Source organism: Phocoena phocoena, chromosome 15, assembly GCF_963924675.1.
Source record: "Phocoena phocoena chromosome 15, mPhoPho1.1, whole genome shotgun sequence".
Lineage (NCBI taxonomy): Eukaryota > Metazoa > Chordata > Mammalia > Artiodactyla > Phocoenidae > Phocoena > Phocoena phocoena.
Genome location: NC_089233.1, coordinates 34690638 through 34712542, shown reverse-complemented (window position 1 = coordinate 34712542; position 21905 = coordinate 34690638). Strand labels below are relative to the sequence as shown.

The 21905-nt window shown below is 44.3% G+C and overlaps 1 protein-coding gene across 3 annotated transcripts in view; it reads left to right on the top strand.

Annotated features, from left to right (window-relative positions):
* Window positions 1-1329: 1329 nt before the first annotated feature.
* DNAJA3 (DnaJ heat shock protein family (Hsp40) member A3) overlaps window positions 1330-21905 on the top strand; it is a 31031-nt gene continuing 10455 nt past the window's right edge. Inside the window, exons 1-7 of one of the 3 annotated variants that reach the window (XM_065892058.1) lie at window positions 1330-1541; window positions 7409-7542; window positions 13091-13174; window positions 13987-14187; window positions 15192-15344; window positions 20459-20606; window positions 21649-21713. In XM_065892058.1, the coding sequence (XP_065748130.1) occupies window positions 1331-1541; window positions 7409-7542; window positions 13091-13174; window positions 13987-14187; window positions 15192-15344; window positions 20459-20606; window positions 21649-21713 (996 nt within the window). In that variant the 5' untranslated portion in view covers window position 1330. The remainder of the gene's footprint in view (window positions 1542-7408; window positions 7543-13090; window positions 13175-13986; window positions 14188-15191; window positions 15345-20458; window positions 20607-21648; window positions 21714-21905) is intronic. The other 2 variants (XM_065892057.1, XM_065892059.1) reach the window with 2 other exon arrangements.

The following is a 21905-nucleotide window of genomic DNA, read 5'->3' as shown; positions in this document are numbered from 1 at the left end:
AACAGCCTCATAACTCTTCTTCACTGGACCAGTGGTTTTTAACCTTCTTTCAATTTCAGAGCCTGTGGAGAATTTGATTGATGAAAGCTATGGATATTTCCCCAGATTTATATCCACATACACAAAAATTTCATGTATAATGGGGGAAGGGGCAAGGAGCACAGACCATCTTAAATTCATCCATGAGCCCTCAGGTTACCTTTCTATTGTTAGGGGTGGTGGCGGTGGGAATGTGAAAGCAGAAACCCCTCTACAGGACTTACCAGGCCAGGTTTATCTTTCCAGCCTCATCTCCAGTCACACACCCCAAGTTTAGAGCGTACGGGGCAAGCACTTTCACATCTGCTTTTGAAGTTCTTGCTGCTTAGAATACTCTTCCCCTCCACCGCTACCTGACACACTTTTCACCAAAGTCCAACTCGAATGTTACCTCTCAGATGCCTTCCCTGACACCCCAATGCCCCCGACCTATTTGAGAAACTCCTCACCTGTGTGCCTGTAACACTGTTTATACCTACAATAGCACTGATCACATTATCTTAGTTGCCAAGGAGCCTGTCTCTCGACTCATCGTGAGGTCCTCCAAAGTAGGGGTGGTATGTCATTCATCATTGCATCCTCGACATTCTAGAACGCGCGGGACACCTAATAGGTGCCCAAAACGTTTATTAAATTCGTTTTCGGGTAGCTCGGCTCACATTCAGCGACCGCCAAGTTCACTACCGGTTTGGAAAAGACAAATACGCTTAGGAGAGAGCTGAGCGATCAAAGTTCTTTTCGTGGGGAATCATCCAGAGGGAGAGTGAGCTTGAGGCCTGGATCTGGGAGTAGGGCAGAGACCGCAGCCGCTTGCGCCGACGCCGGTTGAGTAAGCCTCAAGCAAGGAGACCTAAGACTCAGGGTCAGGAGGAAGGAAGCCGCGCGCTGCATGCTGAGATCTGCGCTACTGACGGCCGCATTGCACGCCGGGGTTTGTAGTCCCGCCCCTTGCCGGGCCCCTCAGACCAGTTACATTAGGCTGCACTCAACCACGCCCTTATACAGATAAGGTACAGTATTGATCGTCCAACACAGAATGACTAGGCTCTTCAAGGCAAGTTACCTATTAGCAGTTTTTAGAGCAAACATCATTTCGGCGTCTGCTACGAAGAAAGCGCATTGGGTGCGGACGCGCGCGCGTGCGCCCGGGTGTGTGCTTGTGTCTCCCTCACTCTCCCCGCGAGTGAACGCAGCGGGCCCCGCCCCCAGAAGTGCCGGCTCTGCGCGCGTGCGTAGTCCGCGTGAGGCCGCCTTGAGCCGGGTGGCGCAGGCGCAGTGTCCCCGGGCCAAGATGGCGGCGCGGTGCTCTACACGCTGGTTGCTGGTGGCCGTGGGGACTCCGCGGCTGCCGGCTGCAGCGCGGAGGGGGGCTCGGCCGCCCATGGGGGGCGTGGTGGGGGCGTCGCTGGGCCGCAGTCTGAGCGTCCCAGCCTTTGCGCCTTCCCTGGGAGCTCGCGGTCCCGGGGCGCTGCTGACATTGAGACCGGGTGTCAGCCTCACTGGTGAGTGCAGGCTCCAGCGCCTGAGTGAGGGGCTCCAAGGCTTGGAAAGGAGTGACTCGCTTCGCTCCGACTACGGCGGTAGCGGCGTGGAGCGTGTCTTCTGATCTACATGCAGAATCAATTGGGGGAGATGGGCCAGCAGTGAGGCAGAGAGACCCAAATGGCTACTCAGAGGTGGTAAAAGAGGGAGAGCTGCGTGGAGCCTCCGGCGTGCGGGGATGAAACGCCCCGAAGCCGTGAACCTTCACCTCTCTGTAAACATTTCTGGAGGCCTGTTTCCGGCCTGCCGCTGCTCTCCTGCCCAATTCCTTTCCGTTCCCTCTACCTTCTAGCCTGTAATGGAAGGGAAGAGGTAACTGCCATTCGGTGAGTACCTGCTCATGGGCTAGCTGGGCACTTTGTGCTTCTTCTTACTTGATGGTAACAACAACCCTATAAGGTGGGGCTCATCATCCCCATTTTATTTTGTTTTTGTTTTTGTTTTGCGGTAGGCGGGCCTCTCACTGTTGTGGCCTCTCCCGTTGCGGAGCACAGGCTCCGGACGCGCAGGCTCAGCGGCCATGGCTCACGGGCCCAGCCGTTCCGCGGCATGTGGGATCTTCCCGGACCGGGGCACGAACCCGTGTCCCCTGCATCAGCAGGCGGACTCTCAACCACTGCGCCACCAGGGAAGCCCCATCATCCCCATTTTAAAGAGTGGGGAACTGAGGTTCTAGCAGAGGAGTTGACCCGCCCAAGGTCATAAAGTTAGATAAGGAGAGTTGTCCCAAATCCAGAGCTGTTCTTCCATAGCTCACGCTCTCCACCACATGGTGTAAATTGAAGGACATACTGTTTTTTAGAAGTCCCTTTTGATTGACATATATACACTAATATGAATAAAGTAGATAACTAATAAGAGCCTGCTGTATAAAAAATAAATAAAATTCAAAAATAAATTAAAGAAGTTCTTATGTTGGTCATTGATGCAAACTAATATATATTGAGCACTTACTATGCACCAGGCATGGATCATTTCCATGTAATAAACACTGCTATTAATTCTATTTTATAGATTAAAAAATTGAGGCTTAGATGTTAACTTGAAGAATGTCGCAAAGCTAGAAAGTAGTTGAGCCTTGATTCAAAACCTGCAGCTTTCTTAATTGCTGGAGGTGATGTTGAATTAGTATATATTAATCCTTTTAAGTGTTTAGCTATGATGGTTTCTTATGCTGTGTGTTGGGTGACTTCCCTTATAGTGAGATAAGGAAGGAAGGAGGAAACAGTGAACAACCAACGATGTGCCTGGATTGTGCTAGATGTTTGTGTTCCCTAGAATTTGTGCAAATGATATTTAAACTATAAACTTACCAAGATGATTAATTAGAGGATCCTGGCAAGGTAATTTACACAAGATAATTTCCTATTGAGATCCAATTTTTAATGCTTACATAAAAGCCAGTAATTAAAGTATCAGTAATTGTTATTACCTTGTACAGTGAACACTACTCCAGTAATGTGTGTGCGACCTGGGTGGATTATTTAATTAATCCTTTTGTGCCTCTCATTCCTTAATTGAAAATTTTTTTATTTACAGGTATTTATTGAGGACTTGTCATATGCTAGGTACTGTTCTAGGTACAGGGGATACAGCAGAGAACAAAGAGATTGGATGTGGTTTTGGTCAGAATGGTCCCTTTTTTTTTTTTTTTTTTTTTTTGCGATAGGCGGGCTTCTCACTGTTGTGGCCTCTCCCGTTGCAGAGCACAGGCTCCGGATGCGCAGGCTCAGCGGCCATGGCTCACGGGCCCAGCTGCTCCGCGGCATGTGGGATCCTTCTGGACCGGGGCACGAACCCATGTCCCCTGCGTCGGCAGGCGGACTCTCAACCACTGTGCCACCAGGGAAGCCCCAGAATGGTCACATTTTTAAATTCTGTTCCTGCTACCTATATTTCCTCATGGATGGATGGAGCAGTAGTCTGCCCAGGTTTCCTCAGGATTATTTGGATTGATGTCATGCTGTATTTCTCAGTATGAGCAAAAGTGGTCGTTCTTAGGTTTTGCCAACGTTTTCTAATGTCAAGGTTGTTGTGAATAGAATTTGACTACATCTTTGTGCTCAATTACTAATTCCTTAGATACCTATTAAGCTAAATTAGTTCATATCACATTTGTCCAGGTTTGGGAACATTTTTTGATAATTGTGTATGTGTATGTGTGAGAGACAGACAAGCACTAAGTACTGAGCCTGGCATGGGGTGATTACTAAGGAACTGCAGTCAGCTGTCCTTTTCCCCAAGTGAGCCCAGCGCCCACAATGGGCATGTTTTGTAACAGGTGTTGAACACCTGTGAGAGGTGGCATCCTTCAAGGTGCACTGTTACCACATCTAAGGTCATCATCTCAGCTCCCAAACGTTGGTGTGTGATCTCATCTCAAATCCAGCAGTACAGTTAGTTGATGTAAAAACAACACTTTATTTAAAAAATTTATTTATTTATTTATATTTGGCTGCATTGGGTCTTCGTTGCTGTGCGCAGGCTTTCTCTAGTTGCAGCGAGCGGCGATTACTCTTCGTTATGGTGCGCAGGCTTCTCATTGCAGTGGTTTCTCTTGTTGTGGAGCATGGGCTCTAGGCTCATGGGCTTCAGTAGTTGTGTCATGCGGGCTCAGTAGTTGTGGTTTGTGGGCTATAGAGTGCAGGCTCAGTAGTTGTGGTGCACGGGCTTAGTTGCTCTGTGGCATGTGGGATCTTTCTGGACCAGGGATTGAACCCGTGTCCCCTGCATTGGCAGGCGGATTCTTAACCACTGCGCCACCAGGGAGGTCCCTAAAAACAACACTTTAAATCTGACTTTTTCTTCCAGAATGGAAGGTAGTTATTTCACATCTTCTCCCAGAGTGGAAGGTTGGCCATTCTTGGAATGACTTGGAAGCTAATCCTGTTCTGGGTTGTTCTAAAATGGGCAAGACATTTATTGGTCATATCTCGGGGGAAAATGTGTCTATTAAGTGAACTCTTGCTAATCATTGCTAATCATTGATGCCTTTGGGATAATGTCAAGTCATCAAACTTGTGCTAGTTAAATGTACTTGTCTTTATATGCAGTTGTGCACATTACTGTCTCCCGTTCTAACCCAAGCCTGAGTTCTCTTCTCATGATGTAGAAGCTGCAGCTTCCAGAACCTTTGCCACTACCAGCCTCTGCCTTCTGGATTGGAAGGGGTGGGGGAAACAGACAGGATAAGTCAAGGTAACCCCTCGGTCCTGGAGTGAAGCGGGGATTGAGTATGGGAGCACTGAGAAACTAGCTCTGCTGTTTTTCTCAAATCTGACCAGGTAAAGACAGCAGTGGTCTCTGCCTCTCCCACACTGTCTACTTTTCATATTCCAGGAAATCTAGGGTGCAGCAACAGAAAACAAGTATGGAGGATACTGAAAATACGGATTTACTTTCTGCTTCTGATTTTATCATTCGTTCTGACCATTCCTACTTATTCTCCTGATTTTCCTTTTTCTTGCCCCCTTCCTGGATATGCTCCACACCCTGGGTTGTCTTTTGTGCATACATGAATTTTAAGTTGTCTCCCAATCCTTGTTGTTGTTGTTTGAGAGCTCTTTCTCATGCAAATCTGATCAGTTCTCTGTTTAATGCTTGCAGTGGCTCCCTATTGCCCTCAGGATAAAATCCAGACTCCTTAGCATACTCAAAGGCCCTTCTGTTTATTCCTAGGCCCTATTAATTATCATCCTCATCAACATCTGTAACCACCCCTCTACCACCACCACCACCACCACCACCACCACCACCACCAAACACACACACACACACACACACACTCGAATCTCTAGTTATATCATGGAACCTGCAGTTACACAAGGACTTTCTCCAAACCAAAGGTGATCATATGATGTAGTTGCTGAATGGAGCACTTTTGAAAGCAAAAGGGGATGCTATTGCAAACAGTGCCAGGACTACAGGCATAAATCTGGATGGATTCCAGCCCTCCTTAGCTGAGCTAATTTTTGCAGCTTAACAGCAGGTGCCTTAGAAGACCTCTGAATTTCTGAGATTGGGTTTACTGGTTCTCACCTGGGGATGATTTTACCCTCCAGGAGACATCTGGCAACATCTGCAGTTTTAGTTACCAGTTTGGGGTTGGGGGGTGCTACTGATAACTAGTTGGCCAGGGATGCTGCTAACACATCCTACAATAAATACATAGGTATGTTAGGCTATAAATAGATAACATAGGGCTGCCACAACTAATTACCACAGACTAAGTGGCTTAAAAAAATAGAAAATTATTTTTTCACAGTTCGGGAAGCTATAAAATTCCAAGATCAATGTTTTGGTAGGGTTGTCTTTAAAGACCCCCATCTCCAAATACAGTCATGTTCTGCAGTGCTGGGGGTTAGGACTTCAACATGTGAATTTGGGAGGGAGGACCCAATTCAGCCCATAACAGCCCCCCCACCTCCCCCTCCCACGAGGAACCTGATCCTGTTGTCAACAGTGTGGAGGCTGAGAGACTCTGGCTAGGTGACCCTTTTGTGTATTCTCACTCTGTGTCCCTGTGTGCTAGTATCACTTCACACACTGCCTCCCACACACCCCTGCTGCGCGGTAAGCTCCTCGAGGGCACTGGCTTAGACTTGTATCCTCATTGCCTAGTACAGTATTAAGATCGTGCTGTGTCCCCTGGGAGGAGCCCAGTGCCTGGCAGGCGTGTTTGCTGAATGAATGAGTGGTGAATCTAGAAGCTTCTCCTTGGCAGGGGAACCTCTGACTTAAAAACCTGGAGCTGCCTCATGATCCTCATTCTCTTTTGTGGCCCTGCCCTCTCTTTTGCAATAACTTGGCCCCTTCTGCTCCCAGCCCTGCCCTCCCCATCTTCAGTTGTCACAGGATAGGTTGGGGGTTAGGAGGCAGGTTGTAGAGCAGCTCTCCCCCCTTCACTTGGTGACAGTCCAGTTAGCTCGCTGCTCCATACAGAGGGCAGTTGAGTAGATGTGTCTGTCAGCCTTTCCTCCCAGCTTCTGATGCAGGAGGCCTGAAAGGAGGGCAGGGCATGGAGGCGGGGCTACCATGTGCTTTGATCCCTTTTGGGTTGTCTGCTCTGGGGTAAACAGAGGTTCTGGCACAGGGCCATTTAACCTTGTGTGTCTATATATATGTATTGTTTTTAGGGGAGGGGTCGATGCTTTCAAAGAGATCTGTGACTCTAAAGACCAAGAACCATTTATTTAGCACAGTGGTTCTCAAATTGAGTGTGCCACAGAATCATCAGCTGGAGGGCTTGTTAGACACAGCTTGCTGGACCCCACCTCCAGAGTTTTGGATTCAGGTTTGGGTGGGGCCTGAGAATTTACATTTCCAGCAAGCTGATGATGCTGCTGGTCCAGGGACCACACTCTGAAAACCACCCCATAAGCAGATATCCAAGGTTGCATGGTGGAGGGAAAGAACCTGGGAGTTGTTAAGCTTTAAGTGAGACAAGGCCTATGTGAACACTTGGCATATGGTGGGTGCTCAGCCAGCCGTGTAACAGGAGAGCTTTGTTCCTTTTCAGTCATCCCCAGGTGCAGCCCCCATCTGGGGGTGGTTCCTTTAGAGGTATAATGAGGCTACAGCCCTAGTGTAATCCAGCAGAATCAGCCCCACCCAGCACTCTGTTTTTTGTAGACTCCGTTTATAGTGGCTTTAGCTGTTTTTGAAGTGCAGTGAGTTTGGTCCCCAGTGGGCTTGGAGGAGGAGAAGAGGCCCTAAAGCTGTGACCTCTTTGCTCCTTCACAGGTATAGCCTGGCTGGTTGTTTGCTCACAATTTCCTTTTGTTGAGTACATTCCCAGAGTGATTTTCTTTCCTTTTTTCTTTTTTAGGAGTAAAAAGTTACCCTTTTCTTTGTACTGCCTCCTTCCACACGAGCGCCCCTTTGGCCAAAGAGGATTATTACCAGATATTAGGAGTGCCCCGAAGTGCCAGCCAGAAGGAGATCAAGAAAGCTTATTACCAGGTCTGTATGGAAGATTTTACAGACGAGACTGCAGAAGGGATGCTGTGGATGTAGTGTGACCCTGACGGGTGCAGTGTGTGTGCCCGTACCTGTCGGTTGTGTGCAGCCGAGAGTGTGGAATGAGATGGTAAAGATGGGCTCTGCTGGACCATGTTCCTCAAGTGCATGAGGCCACACTGGTTAATGCTGTAGAAAAAAGGAGAGTCAGAACCAGAGATTAAAAAAAAAAAAAAAAATCTTGGGCTTCCCTGGTGGCGCAGTGGTTGGGGGTCCGCCTGCCGATGTGGGGGACGCGGGTTCGTGTCCTGGTCCGGGGGGATCCCGCATGCCGTGGAGTGGCTGGTCCCGTGAGCCATGGCCGCTGAGCCTGCGCGTCCGGAGCCTGTGCTCTGCAATGGGAGAGGCCGCGGCGGTGAGGGGCCTGCGTACCGCAAAAAAAAAAAAAAAAAAATCTTTTTCCAGGGCTGTTTTTGTACTTAAATCTCTTCTGTATCTTCTGAGTCAGTAGGTGTGCTGCTCTAAGTTTTAGGTACTCATTCTTTGCGTTTAGATAAAAGTTTATGGGTTTAGAATTATTTCATTTTTTTAACCCATCATGCATATCCCGGAATGTATTGGGCTGATTGGTAAAGTGGCATGTGAGTTATCTAGACCTGTGGTTTCCAGGCTTTTGCTCTGATGAACACAATCAAAATAAAAAAAAAATAAAAGACCAAGGGCGCCGATGTAGGAATGCTAGCTTTTGTATTTTGCCTAATATAGGTGTTAAAAATAATCAAGTACAATCTATTAATGTCATTTGATGAAAGAAAGAGCACTTTAACACCATAAACATAGGAAAGCCATATCAGAATAAAGAAGATTAAAAAATTTTTTAACATCTTTAATGGAGTATAATTGCTTTACAGTGGTGTGTTAGTTTCTGCTTTATAACAAAGTGAATCAGTTATACATATACATATGTTCCCATCTCTTCAAGAAGATTAAAATTTAATAAAATTAATAAATTAAATACAATTTAAATTTTAAAAATTACTGGGAGTTCCCTGGTGGTCTGGTGGTTAGGATTTGGCACTTTCACTGCCGTGGCCTGGGTTCAGTCCCTACTTTCTTCTCTTACTTTTTTTTTTTTTTAAGGGTGCAGTTCACTGGTTTTTAGTATATTCAGAGTTGTATAACCATCACTACAATCAATTTTAAAACATTTTCATACCTCAAAAAGAAACCCCACACCATAAGCCCTTATTCCCCATTCTCCTCTGCCCTTGAAATTGCTAACCTACTTTCTGTCTCTATAGATTTACCTATTCTGGACACCTCATAGAAGTGAAATCATGTGATATGTGGACTTTTGTGACTGGTTTGTTTTACTTTATTTTTTATTTTTCTGGCCACGCCATGTGGCATGTGGGATCTTAGTTCCCTGATCAGGGATCTAACCTGCACCCCCTGCAGTGGAAGCGCGGAGTCTTAACCACTGGACTGCCATGGAAGTCCCATGGTTTCTTTTACTTTAGAATAATGTTTTCCAGGTTCATCCATGTTTTAACATGCAGCAGTACTTCATTCCTTTTAGTGGTCAAATAATATTCCATTGCATGGATATACTGTGTTTTATTTATCTATTCATCATTTGATGGATATTTGGATTGTTTCCACCTTTTTGTTATTATGAGTAATGCTGCTATGAACATTCCTCTGTAAGTTTTGTGTAGACTTATACTTTCATTTCTCTGGGGCATATACATATACCTAGGAGCAGACTTGCTGGGTCAATTCATAGCAATTCCGATTGCCATGTTTAACATTTTGAGGAACAGCCAGGCTATTTCTTTTTTTTCTTTTATTGAAATATAGTTGATTTACACTGTTGTTAGTTTCAGGTGTACAGCAAAGTGATTCAGTTATACATAAATATATATATATATTCTTTTTCAGATTCTTTTCCCTTACAGGTTATTACAAAATATTGAGTATAGTTCCCTGTGCTATACAGTAGGTCCTTATTAGTTATATATTTTATATATAGTAGTGTGTATATGTTAATCTCAAACTCCTAATTTATCCCTCCCTCTCCCCTTTCCCCTTTGGTAACCATAAGTTTGTTTTCTATGTCTGTGAGTCTACTTCTGTTTTGTAAATAAGTTCATTTGTATCTTTTTTTTTAGATTCCACATACAGGTGGTATCATGTGATATTTGTCTTTCTCTGTCTGACTTACTTTGCCTAGTATGATAATCTCTAAGTCTATCCATGTTGCTGCAAATGGCATTATTTCATTCTCTTTTTATGACTAATATTCCATTATATATATATGAGCCATATCTTCTTTATCCATTCATCTGTCGATGGACACTTAGGTTGCTTCCATCACCTGGCTATTGTAAATAGTGCTGCAGTAGACGTTGGGGTTTATGTATCTTTTTGAATTATAGTTTTCTCTGGATATATGCCCAGGAGTGGGATCCCTGGATCATATGGTAACTCTGTTTTTAGTTTTTTAAGAAACCTCCATACTGTTGTCCATAGTGGTTGTACCAATTTACATTCCCACCAGCTGTGTAGGAGGGTTCCTTTTTCTCCACACCTTCTCTAGCATTTATTTTTTGTAGACTTTTTGATGATGGCTATTCTGACCAGTGTGAGGTGATACCTTATTGTAGTGTTGATTTTCATTTCTCTAATAATTAGCAACGTTGAGCATTTTTTCATGTGCCTGTTGGCCATCTGTATGACTTCTTTGGAGAAATGTTTATTTGGATCTTCTGCCCATTTTTTGATTGGGTTGTTTGTTTTTTTGATATTGAGTTGTATGAGCTGTTTGTATGTTTTGGAAATTAATCCCTTGTCAGTTGCATCGTTTGCAAATATTTTCTCCCATTCTGTAGGTTGTCTTTTCATTTTGTTTAGTTTCCTTTGCTGTTCAAAAGCTTTTAAGTTTAATTATTTCCCATTTGTAGATTTTTTTTTCATTTTTTTTTGCGGTACGCGGGCCTCTCACTGTTGTGGCCTCTCCCTCTCAACCACCGCGCCACCAGGGAAGCCCCATTTTTGTTTTTATTTCCATTACTCTAGGAGACGGTTCCAAAATGATATTGCTGCGATTTATGTCAAAAAGTGTTCTGCCTATGTTTTCCTCTAGTTTTACAGTGTCCAGTCTTACATTTAGGACTTCAATCCATTTTGAGTTTATTTTTGTGTATGGTGTTAAAGAATGTTCTAATTTCATTCTTTTACACGTAGCTGTCCAGTTTTCCCAGCACAACTTATTGTATATTGTATATACAACTTATTGTATATTCTTGCCTCCTTTGTCATAGATTAATTGGCCATAGGTGTGTGGGTTTATTTCTGGTGCCAGACTATTTCAAGCAGGCTGCACTGTTTTAGATTTTCACCAGTGGTGTGTGAAGGTTCAAATTTCTCCACATCCTCACAAACACTTATCTGTCTTTTTTTTTTTTTTTTTTTTCTTATCTGTCTTTTTGATTCAAGCCACCCTAGTGAGTGTGAAGTGGTATCTCACTGTGGTTTTGATTTGCTTTTCCGTGGTGGCTAATGATGTTAAGCACCTTTTCATGTGATTTTTGGCCATTTGCTGTATGTGTATTAGATCCTTTGCCCATTTTTAAATTGAGATATCTTTTTATTTACTGGGTTGTTAGGGAATGAGGAAAGACTTGGGGATAGGAAGCAGAGATCCTGTCTTGGGATAGTGAATAATGTGTCTCTTGAGCTGGAAGGTAAGGTACCTGATACAAGGGTGGGAGAAGATTGGAGAGATGGAGCCTGGTGCCAACTTAAGGGGGCATGTGAGGCCCTTAGCAATTACTAGAGATTTAATTTAAGAGAGAGTAGGGAACCATCCAAGTTTTTAGGTGTGGAAGTAAATAGATCAGGTAAAGCTGTGTAATTTACATTCTTTTTTTTTTTTTTTTTGGCGGTACGCGGGCCTCTCACTGTTGTGGCCTCTCCCGCTGCAGAGCACAGGCTCCAGACGTGCAGGCTCAGCGGCCATGGCTCACGGGCCCAGCCGCTCCGCAGCATGTGGGGTCTTCCCGGACCGGGACATGAACCCGTGTCCCTTGCATCGGCAGGCAGACTGTCAACCACTGCGCCACCAGGGAAGCCCTAGCTGTGTAATTTAAAACCGGAAATTTAGAAAGTAGGCTTTATGGAGCAATAACTGGGGTCAGACATTGATAAAAGCTTTTCATGTGTTACATCATTTAATCCTCATGGCAAAAGACTTGGCGAGGTTATGACATGCAGCTGAGGCCACACAGTCAATAAGTGGCATACATAAGACTAAAACACAGGTCTTTCTGACTGCAAAAGGCCTCTCTTTTCCTTGTGCTGATCTCCTGAGTATATCAGCATATCTTGCCCTGGCCTGGAACTAGCCTTGTGGCCCACCGTGATCTACTGCCCTACCTTGAGGGCCCCCTTCTGGCTGAGCACTCAGCCTCTGACGTCCTTCCACATGCTGGTGTGAGGACCAGCATGTCCAGCAGCAAAGTGAGCAGCCAGTTGCCGGCAGTGGTGGAGCCAGACGTCTCCTGAGTCGCTTTCAGCTTTAGGATTCTGTGCCCTCCTCACCCTCCATCAGGGTGACCCAGACTTGGAAGGCATCGGTAGCTGCAGCAAACATAGTGAACACCTACAAAGGTGTCACACAGCACTGCTAAGCATGGCCAGGAAGAAACCTTCATTTAGAGCTGCTCAGCTCGCCTGTGTGCTCTGGACAGCCAAGGGAGATCTTGTTTTGTTTTTTAATATTTAAATCTGTGTTTTTAGTAGGTAATATATTCCCCTGGTTCAGAAATCGAAAAGTACAAAGGAGTGAACAGTGAGAAGTCTTCCTCCTTCCCATTCGTCCACATCCCTCCTGGAGCAGTCAGTGTTTTCAGCTTAGTGTATGTTCTAACTAATTTATACAACAGATACAGCTATTCATCTATCCAGTTATTTTTCTCTCTTTTTATATAGATGGTAGTCTACCAGATACACTCTTTTGCATCTTTCACAAAGGTGCTCAAGTTCTAAAGAATTAGTGGGTTTTTTTGTTAGAGATTTGTTGTGGTTGAAAAATGTGTACACACCTCAGATTTGAAGAGATAGTTTTATTTATTTATTTCTCTTTCTCAAAATTCAGTTTGTCATTTTGTAATAAACTTGATCAAATTTGAAAGCTGAACACAATGTGTATGTTCTTAATTCTGGCTGTGCTTTGCTTTTAGTTTGTTTTTATTAAGGTATAATTGACATGTTAGTTTCAGGTGTACAACATAATGACTCAACATTTGCATACACTGAAATGATCATCATTTCCAGAGAAGCCCATGTGCCACATAGATCTGTGCCAGATCTAACTAGATCATCTAGTTAGAGATGGTTTATTTTAAAGTCTTAAACCTTGTTTTAAGAATTGCTATTGGTTGTAAAGTCTCAGACAACTGCTACAAAGGAGGTGAGATGTAACTGGTATCTGGGGTTCAGTTTTAGTAATCATCTTGTGTCCATAGTAATTTACCATTTCCTCCCTTAGCTCGCCAAGAAATATCACCCAGACACGAATAAGGATGATCCCAAAGCCAAGGAGAAGTTCTCCCAGCTGGCAGAGGCCTATGAGGTAATGCAGCCCACCGGTGTGTGCAGTCACTGTCATTCCGCTGTGTGTGTGCATCAGAGCTCGCTGCCCAGGGCAACCGCTGTGTCAGAAGGTCCAGTGGGAAGGCTGTGTTCCTCACGAGATCACCTCGTTGAAGGAAAAAAAAAAATTCCCAGATCCAAAATTTTCACATTAGATCTAACTTGGAATCTCATCAAAGAACAGGATCCAATAATCTGTGTTAACAGAGCTCCCTCCACTCGGACTTGTAGCTGGGTCTCGGAACTCCTTGTCAGAGTAAACAGTTCTGTGCCTATTTGATGACCCCTCCCACCCCCAACTTAGGGCATCACTGTCTGGTGGGGATGGTGGGTGTTGTAAAAGTAGACCACCACTGCCCTAGAGGAATGTAGAATGTAATCAGGGGGACGAAGCGGACGTGAAACAGCCACTGAGCATTGCAGAATTAAGTGAAAGCGGACCTCCTTCCTGGACTTCGGCCGTGCTGAAGGGGTTCAGGATATGTAGGATATCTTGCGTCTGCTCTGTGTGTGTGTTTGTGTGTGTGTGTGTGTGCGCGCGTGTGCGTGCGCGTGCGCAAGTGTGCGTCCCCCCGACCAATCGAGAATAAGTCGCAGACGTGGTGTCTCTCTATCCCTAAGTACTTCTGTGTGTATTCGCTAAGAACAAGAACATTCTTTTCCATAACTTCAGTACAGCTGTCAAGATTAGGAAATTTTATGTTGATTCAATACCACTGTCTGTGCTTGGTGTGTGTGTCCGTGGACCTTGGGAGACTCAGGAACACCTGACTGCTGTGCCGTTCACGGTAGGTCCTGAGTGATGAAGTGAAGAGGAAGCAGTATGACACCTATGGCTCTGCTGGCTTCGATCCTGGGGCCGGCAGCTCTGGGCAGAGCTACTGGAGAGGAGGCCCCACTGTTGACCCTGAGGAGCTCTTCAGGAAGATCTTTGGGGAGTTCTCATCCTCCTCTTTTGGAGACTTCCAGAGTGTGTTCCATCAGCCCCAGGAGGTAAGCATCTCATTTTGAAGAATCATTCAAATTTTAGCTGCCAAGTGTGATGCAAACGGATTTTACCAATTCTTTTTCTCAAAGAAAAAGCTAAAGCAGCTTAAATGGGATGATTTGGAGGCAGCCATCTTGGTAGGAAATGGTTCCAGTATTTGAAAAATCATATAATAATGTGTACATACAGTTTTACTATATTCTTACAGTTGCTTAATCCGGCAACACCTAAGGCTCTCAGAGTCCATAGTTAGAGTGTGAATATTTTATCTAGAGCCTGCCTCATTATTCTAGGAGAGCTCAATCCATAGGGAGGTACTGCCAGTCCTGCCTCTTCCATATTTATGTCTTGTTTCAGACATTATCAGAATTGAAGAGAGAGGGGAGTTGTTTTATGATATGAGTTATGATTGTGGATCGTTTGAGTTGTTAGTAAGGACCATGTACAAATATTTTCTGTGAGCATTTTCAGTTTGTTGAAAAGCACATTTTCACTTAAATATTATCTCTTAAAAATTCTGAGGACTAGGGCAGAATCAGTTGAGTCCCATCTATTCTTGCTTGATAAAGTACAAGTAAGTTAAAAAGTAAAGTAACTAGGGGAACAGATGAATTGGTGGAGCATAGGATTTTTAGGGCAGTGAAAATACTTTGCATGATACTATGATGAGGATACATGTTATTATACATTTGTTCAGACCCATAGAATATCCAAAACCAAGAGTGAACCCTAATGTAAACTGTGGGCTTTGGATGATTATGTTGTGTCAATGTAGGTTTATCCTTGATAAAATAAATACCGTTCTGGTGAGTGATGTTGATAACAGGGAATGCTGTGCATGTGTGGGGGCAAAGGGTATGTGGGAAATCTCTATACCTTCTTCTCAATTTTGTAAACCTAAAACTGCTTTAAAAAATAAAGTCTTTAAAAGAAAAAGTAACTGTAAACTGCTGGGCAGTGCTCTCCCTTACTTTAAGAGAGATAACAGGCGGTCCCTTGATATCTTTAGTACATCATGGAGTTGACATTCAATCAAGCTGCCAAGGGTGTCAACAAGGAGTTCACCGTGAACATCACTGATACCTGTGAGCGGTGTGATGGCAAAGGGAACGAGCCTGGCACCAAGATGCAGCACTGCCACTACTGCGGTGGCTCTGGCATGGTGAGTGTGAGGCCGAGGCCCTGGCCTCCCACCTCTTGCCCCCTTCCTGCTCCCCTCCACCACTCCTCTTTTCTGTGCTCCAATGGACCTAGGGCTTTGAGAGCTCATAACTAGGTGGGACTGTTTTATCTAGAATCTTCTGCATTTTCCCAGGAGTGCTCTGTCCTAATCAACAATACAGAAGAAGCAATGAAACTCTGCTGTCTTCTCTGAAAATACATTGTGGGGTATTTTGGTAATTTGAACCTGGGGTAGGGGAGGGGGACTTAAATTTTGCTTGAAGTGTGATCATTTTTTTCTTTTTGGTAAGTTTCAGGTATAACTCAAACTTATAGAATAGTATGAAGAACCACTCCCTTACTCCTTCTACCCAGCTTCACCAGTTGTTAACATTTTGTCCCATTTGCTTTGTCATTTGTGGTGTGTACATATGTGTGTGTGTGTGTGTGTGTGTGTATGTGTGTATATATATATATATATATATATATTTTGGCTGCGTGGGCTCTTTGTTGTGGCACATGGGCTTCTCTAGTTGTAGCGTTTGGGCTCTAGAGTGCACAGGCTCAGTAGTTGCAGCACACGAACTTAGTTGTGGTTTGTGGGATCGTAGTTCCCCAACCAGTGTTCGAACCTGGGCCCCCTGCATTGGGAGTGTGGAGTCTTAACCAGTGGACCACCAGGGAAGTCCCTATGGTATATATTTGCTAAGAGCAAGAATATTCTTTTACGTAACCACAGTAAGTTGTCAAAATCAGGAAGTTTCATGTTGATATGATACCATTATCTGTACAATTCAGATTTTTTCAGTTGTCCTTATAATGTTCTTTGTTTCCACAAGCCCAGTATCCAGTCTGTGATCTTGCATAGTATCTGGTTGTCATATCTTTTGTCTCCTTTAATCGGGAATGACTTCTCAGTCTTTCTTTTATGACAACTGACATTTTTTAGGATTACAGACCTGCTTTGTAGGATGTCCCTCATTTAGGTCATCTGATGTTTTATCCTGATAAAATTCAGATTATGCATTTTTTGCAGAAACACCAGACATGTAGTGCCCTTTTCATGGATCATGTCAGGAGTCATGAGGTGTCAGTTTGTCTCATTAGTGGTGATGTTACATTTGTTCACAATCAGTTAAGGTAGTGTCCACCGGGTTTCTTCATTATGAAGTTTATTATTTTTCCCATTGAAATTAACAAGGAAGTTGTGAGGTACCTTGACACTATATAAATATCCTGTTCCTCATCAAACTTATACCCAATAGTTACAGCGTCCATGGATCAGTCTTGCCTAAATCAGGGATTATTGTGACTGTTGCTAAATGGTGATTTTCTTTTTTGTTTTTTAAGGGTTTTTTTGGAATTTTGAATTTTATTTTATTTTTTTATACAGCACATTCTTATTATCTTTTTTATACATATTAGTGTATATATGTCAATCCCAATCTCCCTAAATGGTGCTTTTCTGATTGCAACATCCCTTCTTTGTTTATTTTCATTCTACTGAAAGGAAGAGCTTTCTCTTCTCCATTTATTTATTCATTCTTTCATTCATATCAGTATGAACTCATGGATTCTTATTTTATTCACTGAGCTGTCGTTAGTATTACTTACTTTGATGCTCAAACTGTCCCTGACTTGGCCTGTGTCTTCTGGCTGGCTCCTGTATTCGTTTGATGTGTCCCCATCATTCCACTGCGCCACCAGGGAAGTCCCTGCCTCAGTCTTCTTATGGCCACGGTATTCCTTCATATGGACACATCACCATTTGTTTAGGCAGGCCCTTGTTGCTGGATGCCTAGGTGGTTCTTATTTTTTTCATGTTATAGACAACGGATACCTTTGAATAGTGTCATTCCTCATATTCATTTTTTGAATATACAGGTATCTATTACGTGTGAAGTAGGATATCTTTTCTAAGATTTGAGAGCCATTGTTTTTTGCATGTATTCCATCTTTTGTCCTTCTTTGTATTGAGTAATTGGTCTTTTTCTTATTCATTTGTAGAAGCCCTTTATAAATTAATTGAATTAGTCCTTTGCCAATGATTTTAGTTGTATTTGTCTTTGAATATATTTTTGCGTATTTGTATATAATTTTCAACGTTCAGAATCATACATGCAATTTTTCCCTTTTTTCATTTATTATAATGAAAGCATTTTTCCATATCTTTGAATATTTTTAAACATTCTTTTTGATGGCTAAATAATAGTCCACTGAGGGGTGTGCCCAGAATTACCTGTAAATACTCCTACAGCTTAGTCTGAGAAAGTGAAGTTGTACTTACATTCCTCTAGAGGGCGCTCTTGGAGAGGATGAGGATTCCTGTGGTTACAGTTTTGTGAGTTGAGTTGCTGCCACTTGTTACAGATACTTTTTATTTTATTTTTTATTTTATTTCATTTTTGGCTACGCCAGGCAGCTTATGGGATCTTAGTTCCCCAACCAGGGATTGAACCTGGGCCCTCGGCAGTGAAAACTCCATGTCCTAACCACTGGACTGCCAGGGAATTCCCTACAGATACTTTTTATTGATCCTAATTCCCTCTCACTTCTAAGGTCCTTTCTCCAAGGCCATGAATTGCTATGACTTTCTTTTTTCACATTTCTTAGGTGAACATTGAGATAAGACAAGCTGAAGTGTATTTCTCTCAAAATATAATGTTTGAGATTGGGGGAAAAAATTTGCAAGACATAGCTAAAGGATTAGTATTCCTAATATGTAAAGGGCTCTTTCAGAATAATGAGAAAAAGACTAACAGCTCATTAGAAAAACAGGTCAAGGTGAGAAGAGGAAATGCAAGTGACCAGCAAATGTTTCTTGCTGGCGATCAGGGAAGTGCAGGTGGAGCCAAGGAGATGCCTGAAGTTCGCCACACATTTCAGAGATGGGTTCAGGCCCTGCTGACAGGCTTGTGGGACGTGGCACTCATGTGCACTGATGGTGGATGTGGAAACCACCCTGGCCACAGCTGCAGTGGCTGTTCACCTGCACATATGCCTCTCTCTGTGGGGATGTAGCCTATAGATCACACCTGGAAAATAGCACATGTACAGGGTGTCCCTTGGAGCCTGTGTGTAATAAGAAAGGACTGGACAGCCTCAGTGACCACCAGGAGTGAGTTGTCTGAAAAATACACTGATGAGGAGTGCTCTCTGAGATTATTAAATTGTTAAAAACAAAATAGCAAAAGCCACAGAACTGTGTGCACGGTATGCTACCTGGGCTTATTGAAAACTTGTAATGCACAGATGGATGGCTTGAAATGTGTGTCTTAAAAGTAGGATACACAAGTATATCACTACAGCTGTGCATCTATGGAAGGTACTTGGAATGGTTAGGGGCCAGGGGTGAGGGGGACATTTAACTTTTCACCGTACCTTCATTTTTTACTTTAGAATTTTTTAAAAAATAGATTTATTTATTTTTGGCTATGTTGGGTCTTCGTTGCTGCACATGGGCTTTCTCTAGTTGCGGTGAGCGGGGGCTATTTCTGTTTGTGGTGCATGGGCTTCTCATTGCAGTGGCTTCTCTTGTTGCAGAGCATGGGCTGTAGGCGCATGGGCTTCAGTAGTTGTGGCGCACGGGCTTAGTTGCTCTGCGGCATGTGGGATCTTCCCGGACCAGGGCTTGAACCTGCATTGGCAGGGGGATTCTTAACCCCTGCACCACCAGGGAAGTCCCTACTTTAGAATTTTGTACCATACGCACATAGGACCTTTTCAAATAAATATAGCACATAAAATTGTATTTTTTAAAAATTCTTTTTATTTATTTATTTATTTGGCTGCGTCGGGTCTTAGTTGTGGCATGCGGGATTTTTAGTTGCGGTATGCATACTCTTAGTTGCGGCGTGCGGGATCTATTTCGCTGACCAAGGATCGAACCTGGGCCCCCTGCATTGGGAGTCTTAGCCACTGGACCACCAGGGAAGTACCTAGCACATAAAATTTTAAATTTAATAAATATTTGTCCTAGCAAGTCCACCTTTGGGAATCTGTCTTAGAAAAAAGAATTAAGACATCAGAACAGAAGGATCTATGTGAAGAGATTTTTTTCTTCACCGAAACAAAAATTAAATATTAAAATGGAAATTGAAATCTATATATATTGGTCTGGAGGAATGTTCATGATGTATCATGAAGATGAAAGGGAAAGCAAGTTGCAGAACGATAGTATAATATATTGTCATTATAAAATTTTTACTTAAAAAGTTTTTTATGGAGAGAAAGAGAGAGTGAGTGAGCGAGTTGTGGGAAAGAACACCTCAAACTGAGCTACCAAGAGCTGGTCACCTTGGGAATCACGATGAGGGGGAAGATTAATAATTTTTTTAATATATGTTTGTATCCTTTGATTTGCTATAACAACAGGTATTTGATAATTTACCAAGAAAAAACCCCCCCAAGGATGTTAGGTTAAATAAAAAGGTAACCGATTTCCAGTGCCCAGTGAGGAGCTGATGGGAGTGGCCACAAATTGTAAGGCCCCACCATCTGTGCGAGGGGCTGGGAGCCGGGGAGGCTCCTGGAGGATTGGGGTGGGAGGGGCTGGGGGGGTGGGGAAGAAGAGACCCCCTGGGTGGGAGCATGAGCAGCACCAGTACCTGTGAGAGGAGCTGCTTGCCTCCTTGCTCCCAGGGTACCTGTGATGGGGGCTGGGGACAGTGGGGAGCCCTGGGAGACAGAGAGGCCAGTGCTGCTTCTCCCTTGGAGTGGGCAATGGCAGCTCTGGGTGGGGGTTGCATCCAGTCGTCACTTTCCTCTTTCTTTCTCTGCTTTCCCAGCTGTCCCTTTTGTAATGGGGGGGGGTACTCTTTTTAAAGCATATTTGCTCAGCTCCCAGGAGTTTCGGGAACTTCTGTAGAGAGGCAGCATCTCATTTTTCAGCCTCATATAATCAGGTTTGTGGTTTGGGATTCAGAAGTTGGTGCGCTCTAAGTCAGATTAACAGTTTGAGCTCCTGCACCTGTGTCTTTAGGCAGTATGTTATAGCGCATGTGCACGCAACACGTGAATCTTTGGTGAAATGTTTCTCGTGCACATTGTGGTCCCAGGACCTCGCTGTCAGGGTTTACCGGTGTCTAAGGCTCCCATTTTTCTTCTTTTTATCAGGAAACCATAAATACAGGCCCTTTCGTGATGCGCTCCACATGTCGGAGGTGTGGTGGCCGGGGCTCCATCATCACCTCTCCTTGTGTGGTGTGCAGAGGAGCAGGAGAAGCCAAGCAGAAGAAGAAGGTGGTGATCCCTGTGCCTGCCGGTGGGTCTGGGGCTCCTCCACGCACAGGGGCTGGGAGCCGGGGCCATCGTGTCCTTGTTTCTGGAGCCCAAACTCGAGGAGGAACCAGGGCCTCCTTGCGTTTTCCACTGCACCAGTTATCCTTAAAATCTGCACCCATGTCATGTGGGGAGATGGAACCCGACGTGACCACTCTGCTTCTCTGTGAAGGACTCCCCCATCTCCTCCATCTTCTGTCCCAAGGCCAATGTCGTCCCCACTGACAGCCCAGCAGGCAACACCACCCCCTCCTCCTGCCCCCAGGGCCAGCTTGTGCCTGCTCTCCCTAACTGGCTCCTGTTCCTAGGGTAGTGTTTCCACTGTGTGGTCTGATCATGTCTCTCATCCTGTTGAAGACACTGCAGTGACTCTCAGGGACCGAGAAATGGCCTCCCCTTCCAGCCCCTGCTGGTCTCAGCCTCCGCTCTTTTTAGTCTCCCCCTCATTACCTGCCCTGCAGCTTCCTGACTTTCACATAGCCCCTGCCTCCCAGAACAGAGCCTTTGCATATGCCATTCCCCGTGACTGAAGCTCACTGTCCACCTTCTTTTCAGTAGGTTAACTCTCTTCTCCCGGAGCTCCCAGCTCAAGTGTCACTTCCCCAGGGGAGCCTTCTGGAACCCTCCCTGTTCCTTAGATGTTCCTTTGTCTGGAGTTGTGATCTTTTCTTTCTAAGAACACGTCTCTGTTTGTAGTGATACATTTGTTAGTATTGTTATTTGGCTAATAGCTGTCTCCCCGATTAGACTCTAAACTCACTGAGATACTAGGTGGACCTGGCAGTAAACCGAAGAAATGAATAGAAGGGGCTTTTGTTCAGTTATCAATTATTGTATGTTGCACCTTTGGAAAGTTATTCTTGTTTTAAGTTATACTTGTTGCTATCTTCGGTAGTTGTGTTATTCCTTGTTAACAGGAAACAGAAATGAGTGAGTTGGTGGGTTGTAAATGGATCTAGCATAGAAAATGCCTTGGGAGGTCTCAAAATAATCGTTCTCTTTTGAACTTTTGTTTTTACTTACAGGAGTCGAGGATGGCCAGACTGTGAGGATGCCTGTAGGAAAAAGAGAAATTTTCATCACATTCAGGGTAGGTTCTCTGTTTGCACAGCTTCTGTCAGGCCCTTGCTCTCCTGGAGAGGGTACGGCCCAGGCTTCTCATAGGAGAGGTAGGAGCTTCACAGAGTGTCTGGCCATCTGAGTTTCCAAGATGAGCAGTGGCCACTTTGGCAGGGTGATTAAACGTGTGTTGCATCAAGCTTTTGTGCTAAATGTGGAGAGA